Source organism: Cygnus olor, chromosome 9 (genome assembly GCF_009769625.2).
Source record: "Cygnus olor isolate bCygOlo1 chromosome 9, bCygOlo1.pri.v2, whole genome shotgun sequence".
Taxonomy (NCBI): domain Eukaryota; kingdom Metazoa; phylum Chordata; class Aves; order Anseriformes; family Anatidae; genus Cygnus; species Cygnus olor.
This window is the reverse complement of record NC_049177.1, coordinates 17,957,956-17,983,473: the sequence shown is the minus strand read 5'-3', so window position 1 is coordinate 17,983,473 and position 25,518 is coordinate 17,957,956. Positions and strand designations below refer to the sequence as shown.

The 25,518-nt window shown below is 35.1% G+C and overlaps 1 protein-coding gene across 13 annotated transcripts in view; it reads left to right on the top strand.

Moving 5' to 3' along the window:
• The window catches only part of ATP11B (ATPase phospholipid transporting 11B (putative)), a 63,397-nt gene that overhangs the window by 27,532 nt on the left and 10,347 nt on the right, over window positions 1–25,518 (top strand). For 7 of the 13 annotated variants that reach the window (XM_040568024.1, XM_040568023.1, XM_040568026.1 and 4 more), the window contains exons 12-28: window positions 692–889; window positions 1,121–1,279; window positions 1,580–1,752; window positions 2,116–2,184; window positions 3,188–3,261; window positions 3,349–3,452; window positions 3,591–3,772; window positions 4,488–4,691; window positions 4,946–5,099; window positions 6,039–6,141; window positions 7,799–7,944; window positions 8,997–9,056; window positions 9,957–10,084; window positions 10,916–11,054; window positions 14,457–14,522; window positions 14,813–14,916; window positions 15,545–15,710. In XM_040568024.1, the coding sequence (XP_040423958.1) occupies window positions 692–889; window positions 1,121–1,279; window positions 1,580–1,752; window positions 2,116–2,184; window positions 3,188–3,261; window positions 3,349–3,452; window positions 3,591–3,772; window positions 4,488–4,691; window positions 4,946–5,099; window positions 6,039–6,141; window positions 7,799–7,944; window positions 8,997–9,056; window positions 9,957–10,084; window positions 10,916–11,054; window positions 14,457–14,522; window positions 14,813–14,916; window positions 15,545–15,710 (2,229 nt within the window). Of the gene's footprint in view, window positions 1–691; window positions 890–1,120; window positions 1,280–1,579; window positions 1,753–2,115; window positions 2,185–3,187; window positions 3,262–3,348; window positions 3,453–3,590; window positions 3,773–4,487; window positions 4,692–4,945; window positions 5,100–6,038; window positions 6,142–7,798; window positions 7,945–8,996; window positions 9,057–9,956; window positions 10,085–10,915; window positions 11,055–14,456; window positions 14,523–14,812; window positions 14,917–15,544; window positions 15,711–19,321; window positions 19,408–22,890; window positions 23,014–25,518 lie in introns of all 13 variants that reach the window. The other 6 variants (XR_005822727.1, XM_040568020.1, XM_040568021.1 and 3 more) reach the window with 3 other exon arrangements.

Sequence of the window (25,518 nt, the reverse complement as noted above, 5' to 3'; positions counted from 1 at the left end):
AAGTTTAAAGTTATCATACCTAAGAAAGAGAAAACTCTATCTTATTACACAGCTGTTTGCTTGAAGTATATATATTGAATGCAGGGATTTGGAGAGGCATAAAGGAAATCTATGCCACCAAAATCCACTAAGTCTCTTCCCTGTCATGTAGTCTAGATCACCCACGTCACTCGGGAATGTCAGTAAACAGAAATCTATGTCACTCTGCTGTTGTAAACCAATAGTGAATAATTGCATATTTGTCTACGATAGTACAGAATGTCAGTTGTTTGGGTCTTGTCTTCACCATGTATGGCTTCTTAGAAAAGCCTGTGAACAGTGCCGTTTGATGGAACATGATAGTTGTTCGGTCCCAGCTCCTTCAAGAGAGCTGTTTGGGTTTAGAATCACCACTACAGTTAATGTTAATTGGCAGCCCTCTTGATGTTCAGTAGAAAGGACAAAAAATGATGAACTTGAGAACTGAAACTGCCTAAAGCAGTCTTGCACCAATCTGAAGGGCAACCTGCTGGGGCAACCTCTAAATGTCTGCATTGTCAATGCATTTGTTGTATCTCTCATTTAAGCTCGGGAACTTGGTCTCCTCTGGCTCTGGTTATTTGTCATTTTTCATACACTTGAAACATACCTAATCAACCATGTTTCACCTGATAACTGCAGTAATCTTTATATTTTCTTTTTTCTCTCATAGATTCTGAGATTTATTTCAGATTTCCTTGCTTTTCTGGTACTTTACAATTTTATTATACCTATTTCACTTTATGTGACTGTTGAGATGCAGAAATTTCTTGGATCTTTTTTTATTGGCTGGGATCTTGACCTCTATCATGAAGAAACAAACCAGAGAGCACAAGTAAATACTTCAGACCTCAACGAGGAATTGGGACAGGTACATCTTCTTTTTAACTTCTATTTAATTTAACTTCCATTTTCTACTTCTCTTTTGATAATAAAATTCATTATTATAGACTTTTTATTAATAGTGCATTAATACCTGATTAATTTGAAAATAATATATCAGATTTTATGGCAGAAATTTAAATTCTTACATGATCAAACAACTGCAGCAAGTATATGCAACTGCACGTCTGTTTTTTTTTTTGTTTTTATTTTATAAAAGGTAGAGTATGTGTTTACAGACAAAACCGGTACATTAACTGAAAATGAGATGCAGTTTCGGGAGTGCTCCATTAATGGCATAAAGTACCAGGAGGTCAATGGTAAACTAACTCCAGAGGGGTTTTCTGAAGATTCTCCAGATGGAAATATGCATAGTTTGGTAAGACTCCTCCCTGCCTCCTCTCCTAACTCTCCCCTCATTAGGCATCCTAGGTAGAAAGGATCTAGTACTAGCATTAAATGTAATAATCTTAAAATAAAATAAAAATCTGAATTTCAGTATGGTTTGAAGCTATTAAGTGTTACTAAACACCTCATATTTATTAAGTAGGTGGAGATGTGATTATTTGACAAGGAATACTTAACAGATTTTTAATTCTAAGCATCTTTTTTTCTGAAATATGTTCAAAATTGGGTTGATATCTAAATGTTACAAATAATCCTTTTTCCTTTCTTATAGATGAAAGAGGAAGAACTCTTCTTGAAAGCAGTTTGTCTTTGTCATACAGTACAGATCAATGCAGATCAAACAGATGGTGCTGATGGTCCCTGGCATGCCAATGGAATAGCATCCCCTTTGGAGTATTATGCTTCTTCACCAGATGAGAAAGCTTTAGTTGAAGCAGCAAGCCGGTGAGGATTAATGCCAAAGTTATGTACTGAAAAAATTGCCTACTAGGGCAGGCAGTTTTTTACTCAAAGCAAACTTAAAAATTTCTCAGAGAAGCTCTAATGCCCAAGAGCTGTTACTGTTCATTTATTATGAAAACATACAAAAATAAAATGCATAAAAACTTAGGGATATTGTAATGTATGATTAGAAATGTTTATGGGAAATCCTTGAGAAATTAACGTGGACAGAGTATGTTGCTGTTAAAGTACTGTATAAAGAGAACACAAACGTGTATCTCCTTTTTTTTTTTTCCATTCAGCAACCAAGAGGCATTATATGTAAATTTCTACAGTGCAAAGTAAATGTCTATTTTCTTCTTTTAGGGTTGGAGTAGTATTTACTGGAACTAGTGGGGACAGCATGGAAGTAAAAAGTCTTGGAAAACCAGAAAGGTAATCTTTAAAAAATAAATAAATAAATTTTAAAATCCTTTTTTCTTTTAAAGAAAGTAACAACGGTAAAGATAAATGTAATGTTCTTGACTTAATCCTCTCTCTTGATAAGAAAACCTTGCCTTTCCCCAACATACCGCCTTAATGCTTTTCCCTTAATTGTCTTCAAGACAGGTTGCATCTTATTCCTTACGAATTGAAATTGAGATGCAAGAATTTTGTGTTACTCTACACAGTTACTCTGTGTAGTTCTATAACAGTCTGCATCTTTGCCCATTCCACAAAACTGGGACTCTACTAGAGCTTAATAAATAAAGAAGTATTAGGTTGTTTATTCAACTCTAATAATGTGCTTTCAGCTCTAGAAATTCTTAGAATCAGCTGTGCTGGCAAGTCTAACGTGCATAATCCAATTGCATCTTTAAGCTTTCCCAGATTAGTAGAAATATTATTGATAATTGTATATCTGCGGTATGTCATAACATCTTTTATCTGTATGATCTGTGTCAGTAGCCAGTACTTCCGAGTTTACTTCCTACAATTAATTTTCTAAACTAGTTTTAATGTAACAAAAAAAATAGGCCAGTTATCAGAGAAAATGCACTCTTTGACTGTGTAGTTTGAGTGTTAGAAAGAAAATGTGATTTTCAAAGTTACATTTGGAGTAATGATAGAAGTATAAAGAAATACGTAGGAGATGATTGTACTCTCCAGATGCAAAGCCTAGTATTCAGGAAACAAAATTCCTATTGGTAGAACCTTTTATCTTTCTGGAATATAATTATATATACGAAGTAATGAAAACCAATCAATTGCAGAAATGCAGATAACAGTGATTGTTGCTCAACTGTGAGTATTATTTGTAAAGTTCCTATATAAAATGACACGCTGGGAAAAGCTCCATGGATACTGTCTATTTACGGTTGTAGGTAATAAGCAATTGTATGTAAAAATGGATTTCTATAAATGTTTTCTTTCCTATCTCTCTCCTATTAAAACAAAGGTATAGGTTGCTTCATGTCTTGGAGTTCGATCCAAATCGCAGACGAATGAGTGTCATTGTAGAGAGTCCCTCAGGTAAGTGATCAGAAATTAACACAAGCTGCAATCAAGAACTTCTTAAATAGTATGTGTTCTTAATTTCTACTCTATTTTACTTTTTAGGAGAAAAGCTTTTATTCACAAAGGGAGCAGAATCTTCTATTCTTCCTCGTAGTAAGAGTGGAGAAATAGACAAAACAAGGGTACACGTGGATGAATTTGCTTTGGTAAGTGCAGACATGCCACCTAGCTGATTGGAAGAAAATTCTTCTGGTACAGATTCTGTGACTTGAACAAATTGCAAGTGACATGTTGTTAGACCAGAATCTAGTCTGCTCTGAATGTAGTCTTTTATTTTCTCACAGAAAGGACTAAGAACTCTGTGTGTAGCCTATAGAAGATTCACACCGGAAGAATACCAGGAAATTGGAAAACGCCTTCATGAGGCCAGGACTGCTTTACAACAACGGGAAGAAAGATTAGCAGATGTATTCAACTTCATAGAAAGGGATCTGGAATTACTTGGAGCTACAGGAGTAGAAGACAAGTATGCAATGGAGTTTCTGCTAACTACATTCAAAAACATAGCAAACTTAGGATTTGTAACTGCGTTATGATGTGTGCTGCAAAAAATTGTCCTGCCAATGCCAGAAGTTCTGTGCTGCATTTGTTTAGTGTGTTTACCATTCTTTTTGGATTGAGGAACACTGAAAACATGTTGTACAAACTGATTTTGTCATTATAAGAATTAAAAAATGAACTTCATTAGGAGACATTTAATGTATATGAAATAAAGTTAGAATAATTTGAGTAAATGTTAAGCATAGTACCTAATTCCTTGGGAAAACTTTGATGTGTAGTTACTTTACAAAGTATACACTGTGCAAGCAGAATGTCTTCATTCAGAGGGTGTATTGTATGTTGGGATGTACAGATGGAGAACTTAGTTTTTCATGCACTACATTAGATAGTAATCGTTACAGACTGTTGTAAACCTTCTCAGATGCAGTAACAGTGCTTAATTTAAATTAAGATATGCTTATTACAATTTTTTTTAACACTTAGAAATATTGAAATTCAGGTTTTGTTTTATGAAGGCCTTCATTATATTGCTTGTAAGAGAACGTCATCTACTAGACTATAGTTTTCTGATGATACATATTTTCAAAATGTGGTCTTAAATCATCATGACATTAATGTTACAGTGTGAGTTCCTTTTTGTAAAGTGTTCGATTGGTTATTTAAGATTTTCTTGTTTCTAGACTGCAGGAGAAAGTCCAAGAAACTATAGAAGCACTCAGATTGGCTGGTATCAAAGTGTGGGTTCTCACTGGAGATAAGCACGAAACGGCTGTTAGTGTCAGTTTATCATGTGGACACTTTCATAGAACCATGAACATCCTTGAACTTGTGCAGCACAAATCAGACAGTACATGCGCAGAGCAACTGAGGCAGCTAGCCAGGAGGTAAAATACCTGAGATGTCATTATCTCCGTGATGGTCTTAACTTCGTTTTCTTTGATTTTCAAATTTTATGGCAATCACTTTCTGCCTAACACATGAAGATGCTTTTTTTTTCTTACCGCTATTTTTTCCCTTTTATAATAGACTTAAAGAAGCAGTCTGTCTAAAAGGTTAACATCTGTTTATTGTATGGGCAATTGCATAGTTTGTAACAAAATTTAACCAATTGAAAATCAACGCTTTTGTCCCTGAATAGAATAAAGGAAGACCATGTTATCCAGCATGGCCTGGTTGTGGATGGGACCAGCCTCTCTCTTGCACTCAGGGAACATGAAAAACTGTTCATGGAAGTTTGTAAAAACTGTTCTGCAGTGTTGTGCTGTCGCATGGCACCCCTTCAGAAAGCAAAGGTAAGGTTATAGTCAACTTTGTCCTGTAAGTACTTTTATAATGCTGTCTTAGAGGCAAGGATTTCTGGAGATGGTTTGTTTCTGGTTGCCTTCTGTGTGACTTTTGAATCCTTCTTCAATTCAGTTGGAGTAGTTAGCTCGAGAGTTTTGACATGTCGTTGTGAAAATTTGCAAATGGATGGAGAAGAGAGTCAAACTGTCATGGTGGAGTGGAATGAGAAAGCTACTGCTTTACAGAACACTCAAGAGGATGATTAAAAAATCAGCTTTCTGCATAACCTGTACAGTTTTGCATTGCCTGTTCCGTTGCAAACTAAAGGCTAAATGAAAGATTCATGAGGCTGTACAGAAAAAATACACTGCTCTATAGATTAAAAATAAAAAATGAACCAAGTTTGAGGAGGAAGTAGAAGGGAAGGGAAGCTGAGGCCTAGTCTTCAGGAGAAGTTTGCCTTGATGCTCTCTTCTTCTAAGACCATTTTTATTTCACACGTAATTAATTTTACTCAAATACAAATCAGACAAAATTCAAACTCAGTTTTTGTGATTTTTCTTTCATTCCAGAAAGCAAAGCTCTAAATAGATACAATATTCCTTCTTTCCTTTTGAAATGTTCTCTCTTCACGTTATGTTTCTCTTCCTTCTTGACTAATATTCAGTCGTACCTCGATTGTGGTATTTTTAAATATGTTATACTTTTAGCTTAGCTGAATGTTTTAGAGGATTTTTCTATGTATTTCCAGTAATACTAAACCTCTGAAAGGCCAGCATTGCCCAATTTGTTTTTTCACCTTCCAGAAAAATAAAGAAAAAAGGCAGCTTTTTACCTTAAAGCACTAGGAAACCCTTGTGTGAGATGCTAGATGTGCAAAAAAGAGCAGGTTGTTTTACTGTAGAAAGACTGTCTGATTCTAAAAGATTCTGCCTTTTTTTTTCCAGGTAGTGCGACTGTTAAAAACATCTCCAGAAAAACCTATAACATTAGCGATTGGTGATGGTGCTAATGATGTGAGCATGATACAAGAAGCACATGTTGGCATAGGTAAATTACTTCTGTCAGAAGAGATAAAGGCAAATAAGATGAAAATTTTAGTAGACAATTTGATGATGAAGTGTGTTTATAAACAGATAAAATTCTAATGCTTCTACCCCGTGAATAATCAGGCATGAATCTGAGTCATCTGTTGTAGCAGAGATTTGGTGAAATTTGAAATGCAAGGCTGTTTGTTCTTCAGTCTTAGATTTTTGTGTAGTCTACAGATAATCAGAAGTCATGCTTAAATGTTGTCTTAAGAACAGCAGAGATTCTCTTAGCCAGAATCTCAGAAGTACTCTGCTTCAGATGTTGGAAGTGGATATATCTTATTCAGGTCATTGTCAGTTCCTAAGTTCCTGTGTAAACTTTACATTCAAGTCTTTCTTTGCTCAATGCTTCCAATGTTTGCACCATGTCTGTATCATTGTAGAATTGCTATTTGTGTCTAGGTTGCCTTTGTGTTAAAGGCTTTCATTAGGTTTCTTGAGAGGCTGTTACTGATTCTCAGTTAACTTCTCTGTTTATTTGCTTTCTGTTATCTAGTCTGGACCTTCTTTAAACTTTTCTGCTCAGTTGTGTAACTCAATACAAAATTTTATTTTATTTTCGATATATATAACTGAATTAATACCTGTCACCAAAAAAAATTGTTTTGGTGTTTCCTTTAACAAATACCATCCAACAAAGTTATTAATGCTGAAGGTTCTTAAATAAGAGCTTGGTACAACAGACTGTTCAGTCTGTTGCTGTTTTGATTAAAAATGTACAAGTAATATTTAGTTGCGGCAGTGATTTTTAAGACCATGGGTATAGCTTGTCTGAGGAGGTTACAGGCCAATAGCAGATGATACTTTATTATATGGCTAATTTGTCAACTAAGTGAAGCTTATTTTAATAAAATTATCCAAGTTTCTATTCTAATTCATAGCGTGTTAGATATTACATCTACTTTGGTCAGAGCTATCATATCTTTGCTGTGGAGGGTGACAGGGAACCTTTAGAATACTTTTTTCAAAAATGATCAGTGCATTTGAGTGTCTGATTTCCAGGAATCCGGAGACTTTTTTTTTCCTGTAAGAGAGCATTTTGCGTTCTCTGTATATATTTACCCTAATCTTAATAATGGATTTTAAATTAATTTGATTTGTGATTCAGCTGTGAGAAGTGAAATGCTCTGTCCATTGTATTAAGTAAATTGCTTAGGTAAGAACAGCACGTCTTTCACTCAGCTGTTAAATATCTATCATGTGTTATTTCCAGAAAGTACTGTAAGAAAAACCTCTCTAAAATAAAACATATTATGTAAATAGATAATTAATAATAGCTTTATAAAGGTTTGCTTCTTTTTATTGCAAAGTTTGAGAAGTTTCTCGGTTTTGTTTGTATGTTATTATTTGTCTTATTTTTTTTCTTAAGTATAGTTGATGGATTTTTTTTCTAATTGGATCATCATTAAACAAGTATTTCCCCTAGGTTATGTCAAGAATAATGCCTTAGTTTGACACTTTTTCAAATCTATAATTATGTTGAAGTGTAGAGTAACAGAACTATGGCTTTAGATGTAGGTTAGATATATGCAAATGTATGTTGTTTTTTTAAATAACAACAATTAATTTTGATCTTGTTTAACTAGTCTTTTGTTTTTGTTTCCCAAATATTACAGGAATCATGGGCAAGGAAGGAAGACAAGCTGTAAGAAATAGTGACTATGCAATAGCACGGTTTAAATTCCTCTCCAAGTTGCTTTTTGTTCACGGACACTTTTACTATATTAGAATAGCAACCCTTGTACAGTACTTTTTTTATAAGGTAAGTGTTCACAGTGTGTGACAGTGAAGTTCATAGAAAACTGTGTATCTGTTTCCCAGCAAGAAATTTGTTTTAGGTTTAACATTTTTGTTGGGAACAGATGAAATTACCCCATTCAAAAGTGTTTTCTGTTGTTGGTGTTTCTACAACGAAATGCAGGTTTTTAACTGTGAAATTCCTTAGTATTTCCACTAGAAGTAGGTTTTAAATTTCATGTTAAAGTACAACCTTTACGTTTACTGATTTTTAAAATGAACTAAATCCATTAATTTTCAAAGGTAAAAAGAAAGCAGGAAATAGATGAGGGAGGGAAGGGCCTGCAGAGAAAGCATGTGGGGAGAGAACATGGTCTTTGCCTGCAGGCTCACCTTAAGAAAATTTAACAGTCCCAGCCTTGACTTAAAAAATCTTGAGGTGAAACAGTCCAAGGAAAGTATGCACCAGCAACCAAGTTATCTCTGGATGCCTGTTAGGGTTATATAGACTTGGAGCAGCAGGGAACATAAGCAAAATGTTGGAGGGAAGAGTTGCTGTTTGGAAGCCTGGGAGCTCAGTCCTGGGCTAGAGTGCTTAAAACTCAAGACTAACAGATTTTTTTTTTGTGTGTGTGTGTGTGCTGATCATCAGACATAAGTAAAAAAACAAAACAAAAACCCCACCTCACTATCAGACTAGCTGTTATAGCTATTAGGAAAAATTTCTTTGCCATAAGGGTGGTCAAACATTGAAACAGGCTCCCTAGTGAGGTGGTGAACACCCCAGGCCTGTCAGTGTTCAAGAGGCATTTGGGTAATGCCCTTAATAATGTGCTTTAACTTTTGGTTAGCCCTGAAGTGGTCAGGCAGTTGGACTTGATGATCCTTGTAGGTCCCTCCCAGCTGAACTATTCTATTCTAATTTAAATTTATCTGGAATTCTAGGGTTGGCCACCAAGCCACATTTTGTCTTCTAAACACGTATTTTTACTAGCTTGCAGGAGTTAGCAATTTCTTTTTGGGACTGTAAGGCATATACTGAAGCATTAATTGTTTCATTCACTTCTTGTTTTTCAGAATGTGTGCTTTATTACACCACAATTTTTATATCAGTTCTTCTGTTTGTTTTCACAACAAGTAAGTATAGGATGCCTTATAGCTTGTTCAATGTGTGTGAGAATCTCGGGTAAAGAGCAAAAAAAAATGGGAGAACTATGAAATATTCTTTCCTCATCAAAAGCAAGTGTATTTAGTGATTTTTTTTTTCAACTTAGTACTGCTGATGAATGAGTCTCTTATTGTTAGGAATTCATATGAATGAAAAGAAAGTTGCACATGTAAGATTTTTTTACTGAGCTCTCAGTAAGAGCTTTTTGTTCAGTTTGGATGCAAAGATGCTGTCAAAATGGTGTATCATTTGTTAAATGGCTGTTGTTTCTTTTCCTCCAGAGAAATTATAAATCATTAGTGAAGTTCAGGATATTTTGGCCTGTATCTTTCAAGTTTGCTTGACTAACTGCTGGGCTTCTGTTTCCCATACTTAAATATAATTGCATATGTGATTATATATAATCGTATTTTTGATTGAATAACCTTTTTTATTCACCTGTTTTCTGTAGGAGCAGAAAAGAGTTCTTTGCTTCAATGTAAACTTAAATTTGGTGCTGTTGACTCTAAAAATCACATATATACCATAATGCAACTCTCTTGTAGCAGTTTTACGTACTTTGAGAGTACTTTAAGAGGTTTCTAAGTTTTAAAGTTCTTCTGTATGGTTTTCTTCTGATACTGGCAAATTAATTGTTTCATGGAAAAGGTAGACTACGCAGGAGCACCACAGATCTAAAATTCAACAAATATCTAGATTCATTTTTTGCTGTTTGACAGCTTGATGTTACTAGATCATGACGTAAATACAGCCTTTTTCTACGTGGTAAATTTATGTGATTAAATGATTTGTTTCTGATGTTGATTTTAATAAATATGAATGACTGTTTTCTTGATATTTCTCAAAATAATTTTTATTTCCATTTTCAGACACTCTATGACAGTGTGTACCTGACCTTGTACAATATTTGTTTCACTTCCTTGCCTGTCCTCATCTACAGTCTTTTTGAACAGCATGTGCATCCGCATGTATTACAGAGTAAACCTGTGCTCTATCGGTATGTATATCCTATGTACATCACAACAGCAGCATACCATTTAGAACAGTGATATCTGTAGAAGTCTGAACTTGCTACTATGCATTCCTTTTATCTGTAATTTATGCAATTTTCAATAATTATCCTCAAGAGAGGAAGTACTGCAGCTACAGTTTTCATCCCAAAAGTTAATCAAAATTAGAATTTTAAAGAGAAGTATCTTTTTATGTTAGTCATGTTAAAGCTGGAAGAGTTGAATACTTGGTCAACTTATATGATTGACAGCCTTCTCCTGCATTGCATGGAGAAGGTGAAAAACACTCAAACATGGAAAATGAAAAACTGAGATACAGTAGTTAAGGAATCACTGCAAAAAATGCTTTTCTAAGAGGGGAGTTGTTTTCCTGTGGAATTAGATAGTCCTCCCAGTGGTAGAATGTTGCACTGCATACCGCTTATTGGAGAAAAAAGTACGTATTTTTGTGAAAAAGAGATGTCTCTTAGATGTGCCTCTTTTCATGAAGGTCTTCTAGACAGGATAATGGGCAAGTATCAGATCTGGCTATTTCTTCTCTTGCAATTCCACATGTAAGGAGAAGAATTCTAGTTTGTGCTAGTTCGAATTTGACCCATAAGACAAAATTTACGTTGATGATCCCTGCATACGCAGAGTCCTCTCAGAGTTCTTTTTGCTCATAATTTACATAATTTTTTTTCATATGTTGGCATTCATTAAGCATATCTTGGTGCAGTTGAAAGTTACATTTATTCAAAGCAGTAGCAGTCATGTAATGTGAATAGCTGATGGGTTATATAAAGACACTCTGAAATCCAAAATCTTTATTTCTGCAGAGACATCAGTAAAAATGCTCATCTAGGGTATAAACCATTTCTTTACTGGACGATCTTGGGCTTCTTTCACGCGTTAATTTTCTTTTATGGCTCGTATCTTCTAATGGGAGAAGACACTTCACTGCTGGGAAATGGCCAGGTAAAATGTCATGAGAATTGTTGCCCGATTGTATTTTTTGGTGATATTTCGTAATGTTTTTTTTTATTCAAAATCCTTTTGTCAGAAAAAAATCTAAGATGTTTTTGATTTTATCAACTTTATAAATACTAAAGATGCTTTACCATTCATCATGCATGCTCTCAAGAGTTACAGTTTCCCCACTTTATGAAATACAAGACTTGTCAGAAAACGTATGTCCACGAAGAACGGTTCTTTAAGTTAGTCATCTTAATTTTTTTTCTGTTAATGTCATAATTATTCTGTAAAGCTGAACTTATGTTTATTCATTCAAAACTAGTTTTGAGTAGAACTGATTTGCAGCATCAATGTTTTCTCTTGAGGATCTGTTATAGAATTTGGCAACTTTCAGACTTAAGCCTGTTTAAAAGCTTCTTCTGAAAATGAATTGTTTAATTAGAATTTTTAATAAATAAGTGCTAAAAGCTCCTTTTAAATTATACTTTTTAGTTGAATAAATATTTTAAAGACAATAACTTAATGAAATCATCAAATACTGATTTGAACTCGTGTTTTAATGATGTCAAAGTTGAGAGAAAAAGTCATATTAAAAAAAAAAAAACAACAAAAACCACTTTAGATTAAACCATTAGAATCATTAAGGTTGGAAAGCCTTTACAAATCTGTTTTCTCGTTAGACCAGTTCAGAACAACCCGATTCTTGGTTACTCATAAAACTGTTAGGGATAGTGATCCAAAAGACATTTGCATCAGTCCTTATGGTGTTTTTACTGCTGACATGAGGTGTGTGCTTATTTTCATGTAGCCCTTGGTAGAGTTGCAAGTTATGACACTTGGTCTAAAAATAGCATTATGTTGTTTTCACACTGGTCTGTTGATGATAGCTTGTGCCCATTCCCTTAGGAAGTTTAGCAGGAAAAAGGGTTTCCATGTAATGATGAACAGGCAATGGTCAAAAATTGGACTGAGTGACTAAAATCAGAGAGCGTGTGAATGGGTCATTAGCATCCTTGCAGAGAAAGGAGCAGTAAAAGGGGGAATGAAGCAGCTGTCTGGAGTACCTATTTCATCATGAGATTCTATATAAGAGCCTTAATGTGGTTGTGCTTCAGACTAAAATGTCTTTGAGGGGTGGATGTCCTCTGCTGTCATCTGTTACAAGCTGTGTGACTTTGAAATACTTGCGAGTTGGTAAAGGACCTTCAGTATTTTTCTGATCAAGTCATTTTGTGCTATGAGTCAGTGCCTTTCTGAGCATCTGTCTTAGTTGTGAAGACACCTTACTTCAAAATTGCTTAGTGAACATCTATGAAGCAGAAAGATACTTTTTAACATCGTATATAGTAATAATTGTTTAGTTTAGGGAACAGATTATATTCTGTAAAACTAAACTAAGTGCAGTCTTTATGGAGAAGGTTCTCTTACCGTTTCTTGTACGAACTAATCTCTCTACTGAATGAGAATCCTTGAAGTACAGCTTTCACATGCACTTTATTTTTTCACCTTTTCTGTGATGTGACCCAAAAAGAAGTCTTAGTATGTATTTGGAGATACTCTACTTTCTGTGGGCTTGCTAAAAGATGTTTATTTGAACTGGTAGAATTGGGTGTTGCATAAAATAAGTTGCAAGTATGTGCCTGAAAAAGCCAAGAGTTAAGGGAAGAGAAACTTGTATACTGCTGAAGTGCTTTCTTGTAACAGTCCTCAAGAAGTGATCCCTTTACAAAAAAGTGTGATACGATACAATGTCGGGACGAGGCAGTGAACCAGCAATTAGCCTTATTTTTTCGTTCTGAGTTCCAAGTTTGGAGCAAAGCAGAATAGAACAGTACATAATTTTTTAATGGTGGTGGTTTGTTAGGCTTACATCAACACATTGTGCAACAACTTGATCTTTTAGTTCTTTTTTCTCCCCCCTTTTTCATGCTGTGCATGTCGTCAGCTATTGAAACCTAACAGGCAAATGGTAAGAGCGTAGAAGAGGAGGAGATACAAAATATTGTATCTGTTACTTCACAGGATTAAAGGATGCAGCATCCACAGTGTAAATGTGTTCAAAAATAAAATGGTGGCAAGAATCTGTTCATGTTTTTCATTCTAACTCCGTGACCGTTTTAGAACAGTGTTAACAAAGACACTTTCTTTCAGAGGTCACTCTGAAGCAGTAGTCTAATTTTATTTCAAGATTATTATTGCAGCAATTAATAGCAAGCATGCTGTTAAATGCTTCATATTTACTTTTTACACCAAAAGTAGGCTTCACAAGATGCATTTTAACAAAGATTTGTAAAATTGTCTGTAAATCCAGACTTACAGCTGCCTTAACTTTTCACCCATGTATAAAGATGAGAAAAGCAGTTGTGAGATCTCTGATAAGGTTGTTGGGATTTTTTTTATTTTTATTTTTTGTCAGAGCTCTGTAACAAGGACTACAACTGTGCAAAACCCTTTTCATGCCCCTGTGCTGTACTAACCAGTCCAGTCTAGGATGACTTTGCCTGTCTGCATGTAGTCCCTTTGTCCTTGCTTGCTTAGTTTGTTGCTGGTAAATATTGAGGTGAGGGTTTGTTCATTTTTAGTATGGTAGTGATTGGAAAATAAATAAATGAAAAAGCAGTCTTTGGTTTCAGTATTGAGACTGCTTGCAAAAGCAGAGTAGTAGTTGGACGTGTATAGAATGGCGTGTGTCTGAGTAGCATGTGGGTAGAGAGATTACAAACTCACATCCCCGCTTGGTGTCAGAGCTGAGATGTTGTAGAACTTGTTCAGAGTTTTGATAGTCTAACTTACGTGGGCAAGAGAATACAAAAGTGACTGATGCAGCGTTTTAGAATTTAAGCTTAATTTTGTGTTCACTAGCCTTGAAACAAAGTGTCTTTTCCTTATCATTTTCCTTGAAAAATATAATGGCACCATTATTTTTGAATTGTAAAATTGTGCTTGGGAAAAATGTGAACTTACAGGTGATGCTGCATGTTGAAAACTGTCTGAAAATGTTAAAACTGTAAGTGTTTAGCACTTATGTTAAAGTGAATACCTTCTACCTGATATTTGTTTTTGTTCAGATGCTTACATTTAATTGATCAATTTGGTATCTTCATTTTCCTATCATTTCATGTAATTATTTTGAGCTTTCTTCATCGTTTACGTAGCCTTTATGGTGACTTGTTTTGAACCAGGAAGGAAAATGACTTGTAGATTGTTAATTTTGCTCCTATCATAAGCTATATTTTTTCTAGTAGTTTGTGTTGTATCCTTCTTGCTTTTTCATGATGCAGGCTTTGTCCACAGATTTGTTTCATTAGTATGGCAGACTTCAGAAACTTCTAACTTACCATGAATGCTTTGGCTGATCTTTTTTATTATTATTATTAATTTATTTTTGCCTTGCAATTTTCTTAGATGTTTGGAAACTGGACATTTGGTACTTTGGTCTTCACCGTTATGGTTATAACTGTTACGATGAAGGTATGTTACCATAATCTAAGTGTTTGGATATATAGGCAACTATGTAATTGAACGATAATTTAAAATAGTTTTAAAAGTTATATGGAAGTAACTGATTCTTAAGAATTCCAGATAAGAGATTATTATTTTTTGCTTCAAAGGCGCTCAAGATGTTTTTGTGTTACAATAATATTTAGTTGTAACACAAGTGCAGTTCACAAGCATGGTCAAATGACTTCAGACCAGTATTTGTCATTTTCTGTGAAGCGTGAGGGGAATAGGGAAATTTATTGAAGTTATCTTTGTTTCAGATGGCACTAGAAACTCATTTCTGGACATGGATAAACCATTTTGTTACTTGGGGATCCATTGTATTTTATTTCATATTCTCCTTATTTTATGGGGGAATTATCTGGTGAGTTATTTTTTCTTCCTTTCTATAGCACATGTGATAAATGAAGTCATGAAAGAACACAGGTATTATGTTTTACCGTGTTGCTATGAATTTTGTGACAGGTGTTGAAAAATATATTTCTAAGCTTACTGAGGCTATTTACCTTTGGCGATTCTTTTAGAAATGGGAGCCATGTTGCTAAACTGTGATGTGGTCAAGGACAGGGATTACTTGTCTCTGACAGCCTGTGATTATAAAGGCATTTCTGTTTTTGAAAAGTACATAGGGTTCCCAAAAGATTCTGCGTAGAAGGCAAATGCAACAGAAATGAGGATGCTGGTAAATCAGTAAAGCGATACATTTTTGCTTGTGTTTGGGGGACTTGGAGCTATAGGACACTGAGTGATATGCTGCAACATAGTTTAAAACAGATCATTTTCCTCTGAAGTTCTGTACCCTCCTTCCTCAGTGTTTCTTTGTAGGCCAGGTCCAGGAGATTGCTAATGTTCTTGGACAGCAAACAGTTGTACCTCTGTATCCTAAGAGACTTGTTGCTTGACATATATAAGGATACACTTGAGCTTGCCTGTGCTTTACTTTTGTTTCTAGAAGTTCCTTTTAATAATTGCCACTTCTTTTAACTTTTCAGGCCATTTTTACATACCCAGGATATGTACTTTGTATTCGTTCAACTGTTGTCAAGTGGTTCTGCTTGGTTTGCCATAATCCTCATAGTAGTTGCTTGTTTGTTTCTTGATGTTGTGAAGAAAGTTCTGTACCGACATCTACAACCAACGAGTACTGAAAAAGCTCAGGTAATGTTATGCTTTTATATCCAGCTTCATCAATATGTGAAGGAATGCGTTTGTTAAAATCTGTCTTGTAAACTAATTACTTTCCTGTGTTATTTTGTTGTCCTCTTATACTGCTGTCACGTTTAATGTATAAATGAGTGTTCTCATTTCAAAAGATAAATTTTAATTGAGAATTACAAAAATGAGAGCACCATTTTACAAGGAAATGACAACTGTGCTTAAGTAATTGATAATATTAACAATAGTAGACTTATTTATAGAGGGGTCATTCAGTCTTTTTTGCATCTCAGCTTGCAACTGTATAAGAGGATCATATATACCTGCTTTAAAATAGTAACTAACCTTATGTTTGTCTAGATATTAGAAGCTTTCTTCAACTGTAATTAATACTGAATAGTTCTTAAAATGTTGATGAAAACAGTTTTAAATATTACTTCAGTAGGACTTGTTTTAATTAGTATTTCTTAAATCTTGTTCGTATTATACATATGCCATGTATATGATTGCTGATTATGTAATTAAAGGTAATTACCTGTGTGGTATTTTTGTAAATTCATAGATGAGGCCTAAAGAGACACTGTGATAATAGAATCTTCCTCTTGCCTGAAACAGGCCACAAAATCTCCTTCAAATCATTCTTTTTGAAATTAAGCTCTCTTTTAGTTAAACGTCTCATCTGTATTTGAGTGTTTTTACTTCTTAGTGTACAGTATAGTACAGTACAGAGAAGTCATCTTGACCCACAATTCTCATAGTTACCCTCTCTGGTTTTATTTTTCAGCACTTTATCTTTGTATACCCTTTCTGATAAACTGTAAGTTCTTCCATTAATGACTTTTTTGTTTTATTCACAGTTAGGTTTCTGATCAAGTTAATTTTCTCTGACAGAGATTGAACTTGAATCTTTTGGAGGAGAAAAAAAAATACCAACAACTTGTTTTCCATCACTTCCATAATCTGTACCACTCCTCAATGTCTTAATTTTTGTATATCACCACAGGACACAATATTTCAGCACTGCTTACATCAGTGCCAAGTATGGAAATTATGAGTTCCTCAGCTGTATTCAGTTTACTAAGTAATACAGGTCAATAACCTGTTATCTACTGCATCTTTCTTATCTGCAAGAGCTTGTTTTCTTCCAGGTCATTGCCAAGAGGTCAGATAGCAGTAAAAAAGACAGTAAATAGAAAAACATCCAGTTGACGAAGATAGCCCATATACAGTTCTCTTCTGAAAACTGTTGGCAGTTTTTAGTCTGTTTAATGTGTGCCATATTGATTTTTGTGGTGTCCTAGTTGCTTAATCCAAATTTTATTGAGCTATGTACACAGAACTCTTAACCACATTACATCAATATTGTTACCTTTACTATTTAATCTTTAAATTACTTTAATGTATGTGCCTGTTCATTTACTTGAATTATATTACCCTTCTAATTTGTGTTTAAAAACATCCATGTGAGACATTCTCCTGCTGACAAACCTGTAGCTAGCCAAGATATCTATTAATCCCTTTTCAGAATTGGAATACTAGCTGCATTTTCCACTCTTGGAATTTAATAGCTGAAATCCAAGCTTTAATCCGAGTGGTTGTTCTTAAAAAAGCACTAGCTTTTAGAAGACTGCTCAGATAGACCTGCTAAGACTTCCCCTCTAGCCTTTGCCATATATTTCTTATTTCATTCTCTTACTTTCAAAAAGATCAGGTTCAGTTTGTTTCAATTACAGTTGTTTTTATCAAGGACACAGTCAGGCTTCTTACCTTTAAGAAATAATCTCAATGGACTTTTAACACATTTCTTGTGGCTATAGCTTAATTCATAGCTATGGTAATTTTGTTTTGTGCACAACTTGATTTTCCTTCTTCTCATTCTGCTTTGCCATTTGACATTGTCAACACCAAGGTCTGTGTTTACTAAAGCACTGCCTTTTTCTGAAAACAACTAGCTCCTGACACTGCAAAGTTTAAGTATTTAAAATGTGATTTGACCAAAAATTTTTCAACAGCCAGCTGGTGGTTTCTCTGCATGCATCTGATAGCAAAATCACAGTTAAAAATGTATTTCCAAAAAGAAGTCACCTGTTTGTTGCTTTTTTGAGGTTTATTCTGTTGAGATTTTCCCCATTGTAATGTGACAGTTGGCCCTACAGAATTCATAAGCTATTTTTGTAGTGAAGAAGTAGATGTAAGTGATTATATGAAAAAGTGACCAACTTATTTTCCACACTTACTTTCAGGAAGTAACAGAATGCTTCTTTCATTATTATACCTCATTAGATGTATTTAAAATTTGTGGTGAATATTTTTCTTTCAGTTTCAAAGCAGAGGAAATGACTCAAGCTTTCTGATAGAATGAGTTTGGAGAACACTTGTGTCCTAAAGCACCCTCTGTGCAACTGAATTATTTTTAATTATTCATTTTTAATTGTATGACTAAAGTAGTGTATTTGCATGTTGAGGGAAGAAAAGTTTAGTTTACAGTTCCTAAGTTTTTATTAGAGCAAGACAAATTGGTACATGAACTAATATTTACAGTTACTGATGTTTAAATTCATAGCTATTTATATTACTTCTTCCCTCCATTATTTAGATTGTAAAATATTCCCCTGAAAGCTGTGAGTGAAACTAACATGGCTTTCTTGACTGAAAATGCTTGTTCCAATTATTTTAATCTTTCAGAAACTAAGAGCACACTATTTGTGTGAATTACGCACCTTAGTGCTCTGAATTGACCCAATCCATAGGTGTCTACATTACTCTATTGAGTACGTAAGCAACTTAATTTTAAATCCTTTAATTGGTGTAAGGTCATAGTATCAACAGTCACGGTTAAATGTTACGCTTAGATAACTTACTCCCAAGAGAGCAATTAAATTTAACCAGTATAAAGGAGAACCACTTTAGAAAGTGTTAAACTTTAAATGTAATTTTTCTATGTTCTACAGTGACTTTAAGGAAAAAAATAAAAATCAGTGTCTTCCATGGGCTAGCATGAGTTGACTTCTATCGCAGGATGAGCTTGGTTAGATCTACCTTTCCCTTTTAGGGTGCCAGTGTCTTTTTTTGTTGTTGTTTGTTTTGGTTTAGGTTTTGTTTTGTTTTGTTTTTCTCTGTGTTCCTAGCTTTCGTGCCGAGCTTGAAGAGAATACATCATATTATGTTTGACTTTGGTCTGCTGCCTTTGGTCTGTTACCCTGGTCTGGGTAATTTCTGACTATAGTTCTGTTCTTTCCCAACTATGGCAAGTTGGAGGACTTGGGCAGCAAGGAAAATCTGAATCAAAATATAAATCTTGTGGTAAATACCAGTCACAGCACTGTTGCGGAGACAAGGTAATACAGAATAAAGATGTCAGGTAAAGTATAGACGTGTAAGCATATAGGCCTTTGTCCTTAGTGTGAAAGCTGAGGTGCACTCAGGTATGGTCCTCCCAAACAATAACTGGCCGTGATGATCCAGGAACTGTCTTAAAGGTACCAGGCTTGTGTTTCTGTATATAATGTGCATTCCACTTTTATAACAATGTCTTGTCCTGTGTCTTTCTCTTAGAAAATTACTGCTGCTACTGACTGACATGTATGTTCCATCCCTTCTCTGTCCAATTGTAGATGTACTCCAACAGAGTTGCTTTAAGTGACGAGTTCATCGCACTGCAGCCATTGTCCAGGGCAAGGAATCAGCTGAGCAAAATTAGGTAGAGTAGGAGGGACAGTTCCTCGTCAACTCTTATGCATGCTGAAGGTGAACTAACTCAGTGCTGAGAGAGATGGGAAGAGGCATGAATGTTAGCGGGTTGAGAGAGCAATACCTATAGTGCAGATACATTAAGTTTGGTATATTTCTTGGCTTTGCTCTGTGTTTTTGAGCCAAACGCTTCTCCTAAGTAGCATGTTGGACGTGCTTTGTTTTTAGGAAAAAATATCCCTAGCATGATGCTCAACTTTTGGAATAGACCTAGCTCTTCTTGCATCCATTTTTAAATAATTATAGTTTCTAGCATGGTTATAATGCTTTTAATTTCTTCATGATCAAAATTAATAGTGCTTTTTGCATGTTGGATAATTTGAGTTTCATCAGGCCGTGACAGGAAGGTCCATATATTTCAAGCAGCAGTTATTGCGAGTTGTTTGCCCATTTTAATTTGCTTTCACTTGTGTTGAAAGTGCAGAAAATGTTTTAAATTTGGGTGCATATGTACACTTGTGCAGCTAAGGCTTTTTGTGTTTGTTTTGTGCATCTATGAAGTGAGTGTTGTTTATTTTGACTGTTACAGATACATATTCTCAAATAACTTTTATACAAAGTTCTAGAAAATTATACAAGAAAAGATAAGCGTACATGTGTAGCAGAGTTCAGTACATGAAACGCTATCAAATAATGATTCTCATTTGTAACACTAAAACATTCTTATGCATCAATAATGTCTTAACCTGTTTGATGTATTAGCCCACCCTTATCTACATCTATATTATATGGTAAGACATAATGCAGAGAACTGATTTCTTTTACATAATTTGCAGGTAATTGTTGTCCAAAAGCATGAGAATGGATGCTAGGAGAACCAAGCAACCCATTGTTGGGGGGTTTGAGACACTAATTTACATTTCTTTAAATAAGGGAAAGTAGAAGAGATGAAGTTGTCATTGGAAGTGGTTAGAGTATTTTTAAATCAGTTAATTGAAACAATAAAAGCCCTATTAAAGGGGAATCAAGAAGAAAAAGCTTTATATTTTATCTGAGAGTGGACTATATATTTGCAGGGGGAAATCTGAAGTGGCTATTCTGCTCAGATGGCTTATTAACAGGTTTTAGCTGTTATTTGTCACGCTGTGAAAACACATCAGGAATTCTGCAATTTAGATTGCCAAACGCCCCAGGGAGGCATTGTTTTTTAAAATTTAGCACTTACTAGCTTTAAAGCAGAGGCAAAAACTGCAGTACAGCTACCTCTTCAATTTTAGTGAACTTAAGACTTGGCTTTCTCTAGTTCTTTATTAGTCTTCAGATGAAGTTCAGAAGCTACTCTGTGGATCCTTACCTAAAGCAGTGAAAGGGGAAAATTGGTAATAGGGGTTTTGTGTTACTTGTTAAATACGTATTAAAAGCCTCAAAAGCAATATAGTTCCAGGTTTAACTGACCTATGCAGTGTTCTGAGAATGTGCTTAGTGTTCTGTTGATATACCAAAGCACAATACCTTTATGAATGCAAATTAAAATATGTGATGTTATAATCAAATTTTATGGGGATGTCCAAAAAAGTTCAAGTTTATAAAACATTTGTGGTGTACACAGAGTTGAGAGCTTGGGATCTTCTAAATGTCCCTGTGATTTCTATAAGGCAGAAATGCATTCTTGTGCATGCCTGTTAAACTCTTACCTCTGAACTATAATGTCATTTTGTAGCTTGGCATGAAAAGGAAATACGACAGCACAGGTCAGGTGCAGGCTTTATGCTTACCCGGAGACGGATGACTGAATACTTGAAAAAATTCCTTTTTCTTTCCTCTATAGCTGTCTCTAGTTAGTGGAACATGTCAAATTCTATCTTGGGCTATTAACTGGGCCCCATTGTATCTCATTTCTATTTTTTCTTTGTAAACAAAGTTTTGCGTGTGAGGTTTGTGTGTATATGTTTAATGTCTCTGCTTCATAAGAACTGTCAGAAATCTTAATCTGCATGCAAGACGTGTTGCTCAGATACATGTTCTAATTCTAATCACAGATTAAATTAACTATGTTTATAGAGGCTTTTACATTTTGACAGTGTATTACAATTGTGCACAGTGTCAGGGAAACAAAAAACACAGACAAGATTTTTATTTACAGGGAAGGCCGTTAGTGCATAACATATCTAGGACTCTTAAACTGGAGCGTTTACCTTAGCATGAGACCCTGTTCTTTCTTCATCTGCCCTCCCATGATTCTGTTGTTGGCTTGTTTTCCTTTCATCTCTGTAGAAATCTGCTTTCTTTACTTGTCTCCATAACTTCTGGCCCTGTCTTTACGGCCTTCATTACTTGTCTGTATTTTTTCCTCTAGTTGCTGTTACATAGGATTCCTCTCCTAATAGCTATCATATGTGATCTAGACCAGCTGTGTAGAAGTCAGAGCAGAGAGTTTTCTGTTCCTTTTGTACATTCCTTACAGAAACCACATAACTTCCAAAAAGACTATGCAAGTGTACAGTGATGAAATATATCAGAACACCATAATTTGCTAAACTTTGAACAAACTTTGTCTTCCTTTACAGGTTTGTATAGTGTGTTAGCATAGTGTGGTGCTGGTCTGTGAGCTAATCCACAGAACCTATCATAGGAAGAGGGAATCAGTGAGAGAGTAGACTTTTCATATTGATTTTCAGTAACAAAAGTGCACATATGTACTTACCAGAAGATACTTTTTTTCTAATTATTTTGAAATAATTGAAAAAAATTGGCATTTGTAGGTTTACTTGAAGAAATGAAGAGCAGAAAAACTAGAAAAATGTTGAAAATATAAGTTCCAATGAAGTTGTTAGATGTCAGTACTCTTATTCTTTTAAAATTCTAAAGCTTTCTATTTGTCATGTTGGTATACAGTATGTTATGGATTAAAAAACAGAAGTGATCTTTAGAAAAGGGAGTTAAGTTGCAACTTAATTGTGGATTAGCAATAGCTATATCATATACTTTCTTAAATGTCCATATGCCATCAGACACGTTGGTAGTTAGCACCTGGGCTCAGGAAAATACCCTGCAATATTCTTACCTTGATGTGCATGGTTAAATATATTTCCTGTTCAGCAAAGTCCCAACTGCGTATTTCAGTGTGATTAAATGTTTAGTTGAAATGTCTGTTGTGTTGCATATCGAACACCTTGTAGTAAGATGAACAAATTGAAATGATCCTTGCTGTTGGAAAAGGAGAACTAAACCTCAGTCTGAAAATTTGAAATAGATTTCAGATTTATTTTTTCCCCTTCTGCAGTCCGTGGTGCACAAAAAGACCAAACTTCTCTAATATTTGTGCGCTGATAAACCATGTGTTTTACCAATTAACTTGAAAAAATTGCCTCTTACATGTAAATGTGCCCTGTTCTCAAGAACAGATCCGTAAAATGAAGGTTCATGTGGTAACTGTTTTAAAGCAATGCAAGCATGGCGCTTTATAAGATCTGTTGCTTTTCTGTCCTTCTAGATGGAAGAAGATAAGGGTTCAGTCAGCTCAGCATGTGACTTTGCTGAAAGCAAGCACAGAGGGGAGGACAATAGGCAACTGCTAGATCCATCTAGCCTACAGGACAGTTCTTACGTTCACTAGGTAGTACTCCCACTCTACCCTACTGTTTGTGTATATATATATTTATAAATATCATTTTATAGACAGTCATGGAGCCATCTCCAAGATGCAAGTTTTCTCGTAGATACCAGAAATGTGGGTATCACAGTATGTGGGTCTGATTTTCTTTATCAAACTAAATCACTCTTTTTAATTCAGCATTTCAACTGTGTTTTTCATTTATTACATGAAATGATCTGTTATAATATCCATTTTGTTATGGTGATCCAATATCTTACCTTATGAAAAGACTCTGTTTGCAGCCCAAATATGAATAACATCAGATATTTCTCTGTATGTATTGATTTTGTAAGCATTGGCTCACCTCCCTTTTATCTCTTGAGGATATGTTTCAGGTCTCTGGAGATGATTATGCTCTGCTGCCTTACCATGCCATATTTTACTTTGATATAGACCTATGATTGTAACTGTCTGCCACAGAGAGAAAAGTGGGAAGAGCTCTTTAGCATAATATAAATATCATCCTTCCATACAGTGGGCATAGATATTAAAACCCACGTTCTCCAGGCAGTGATACCCAACATATGTACACATAAAATAGAGTTTATGTTGTGTCCTTAATGCATGTCCAATATTACTTTGCACTTAGATGTGAATTTGATAGAACATAAATGTTTTGTGCAGGCTTACGTAAGGTCAGATCTATTATTTTTTTAAAAGGATAATATGAACTTCTCCATAAATCATGGTTCAAGTATGATCCTAGTTTTTAGTTAGCCTCTAACTTGAGAGGAACGAAGGAGATTCTACTGCAGAGGAGTGACCATGCCTCCAAAACCAGAACCGAAGGTTCCCTCCTTGAGAGCTAGTTTGCATGACTCCTGGTTCCTCTTTATGCCAGTCTTTTAATAACATCGAGGACTGCTCTGTGTCAGGACTTTTGAAATCTTAAGTGGAGGAATGTTCAGAGTTTGTTTTGCTGTTAACACAACAGTGAAGATCACTGTATATGTGGCAGGGAGCTTGCTTTCTGACCTCCTGCTAGGAATTCCTTCTGCTCTGTGTAATTTCTTTTCTAATACTCTGTCAGCACAATAAGAAATTGCCGTGAAGGTTGTACTTGCTTTCACTGCAATGCTGTAAATTATGCTGTTCCTCGTCATGGTATCTTCTGTGACAGCACAGTTGTGAACTGTACTTGGATTTCCAAAAGTCTCCTGTTTCTTTTGGCTGCTTCTTCATCCTAGAAAAGTTGTTGTTCTGTTAGGAAGCTGTAATCTGTCCAAGTTGCCTGGGTTTTAGGGGATTAGGAAGGAATGTGTCTGCTCGTAGTCGATGTCTGCTCAGAGAAACTGTTCTGAGAAACTCTGAAGTGTTAGTACTGGGCAAGAATGGGTGGCATGGAAGAAATTGGGTTTGGAAACCAAAGTCTTTCAGACAACAGTCATTTACTTTCAGTCACATGGTGAAAAGTCGGGGAACGTTCTTAAAACTGAGCTGTGCCCTGCTATAGGTTAAGATGCCTTTTCATGGGTTTCCTCATTCACAGGTGTCTGAGAGTGAGGTAAGAATAAAAGGTGCTTAAAATTAGCCTGCATGTTTAGCAGTTGTTTGACAGGATGCTGTCATGTAGAGTTTTTAAGTAAAATCAGAAAGAATCCCCACGCTCTGCTTACTTCCTTTTGGAAAGAATGCTGAAATCAGTTTTGGATATTCTCTGTCCAACAGTGCTAAATTTCAGTTGGATTTCAGTTGTGTTGCAGTTGACTAGTGTTCAAAAATAATAGAGGAGTACAGCAATAGGTGGCATTTAACTTTATTCAATGTATCTCTGTGTAACTTTCATTTTGTTTGGGTCCTTTTCTCATATGCTAAGAATGAACAATAGAAAGTTTGTTATACTAACGCTGAATTGCTCTTTGTACTGACGTAAGCTTGACTAAACCTTTTTAGCATCTGTCTGATTTGTAACTAGAGAAGATTTTCACAAAATTAAGAATTTGCTTTTGTTCCTTGCAAAGCCAAGGATGTGTGTACCTATGGTTGTGATAGGACCTAAACTAATATCGGAAGTTGCGTTCTACACTTCTTGAGGAATAATGAATACTTACAATCACATTGCTGCACTTTATTCTGTAGCCTTGATTTGAAGCTTTCTCTTGATAGATTTTGCTTAAAAAATACACCTGCAGATTGTATAAGTTGTTGTACCTCTACTGAGGTTAATCAAGGCTGGACAGTTTAAACTGCATGAGGCTCTGCTCCAGAAGTTCATTATAGCTATAATACAGAAAATTGCTAACCAGTTTATTTTTATCATTAAGCAGAAATGGTGTTATACAATTTCCATGTGCTCAGCAAGGCTGTGTTTTAAACCTTGGGAACGTCAAATGTTAATGTTTATAGGCCTTGGGAAGGGAAATGGTGAACATCATTGTAGTTCTTCTGTAAGACTGAAAAATATTCAACACATTAACTTCAAGAAAACCTGCCTTTCCTAAGTTATTTCTGATAACATCTTTATTG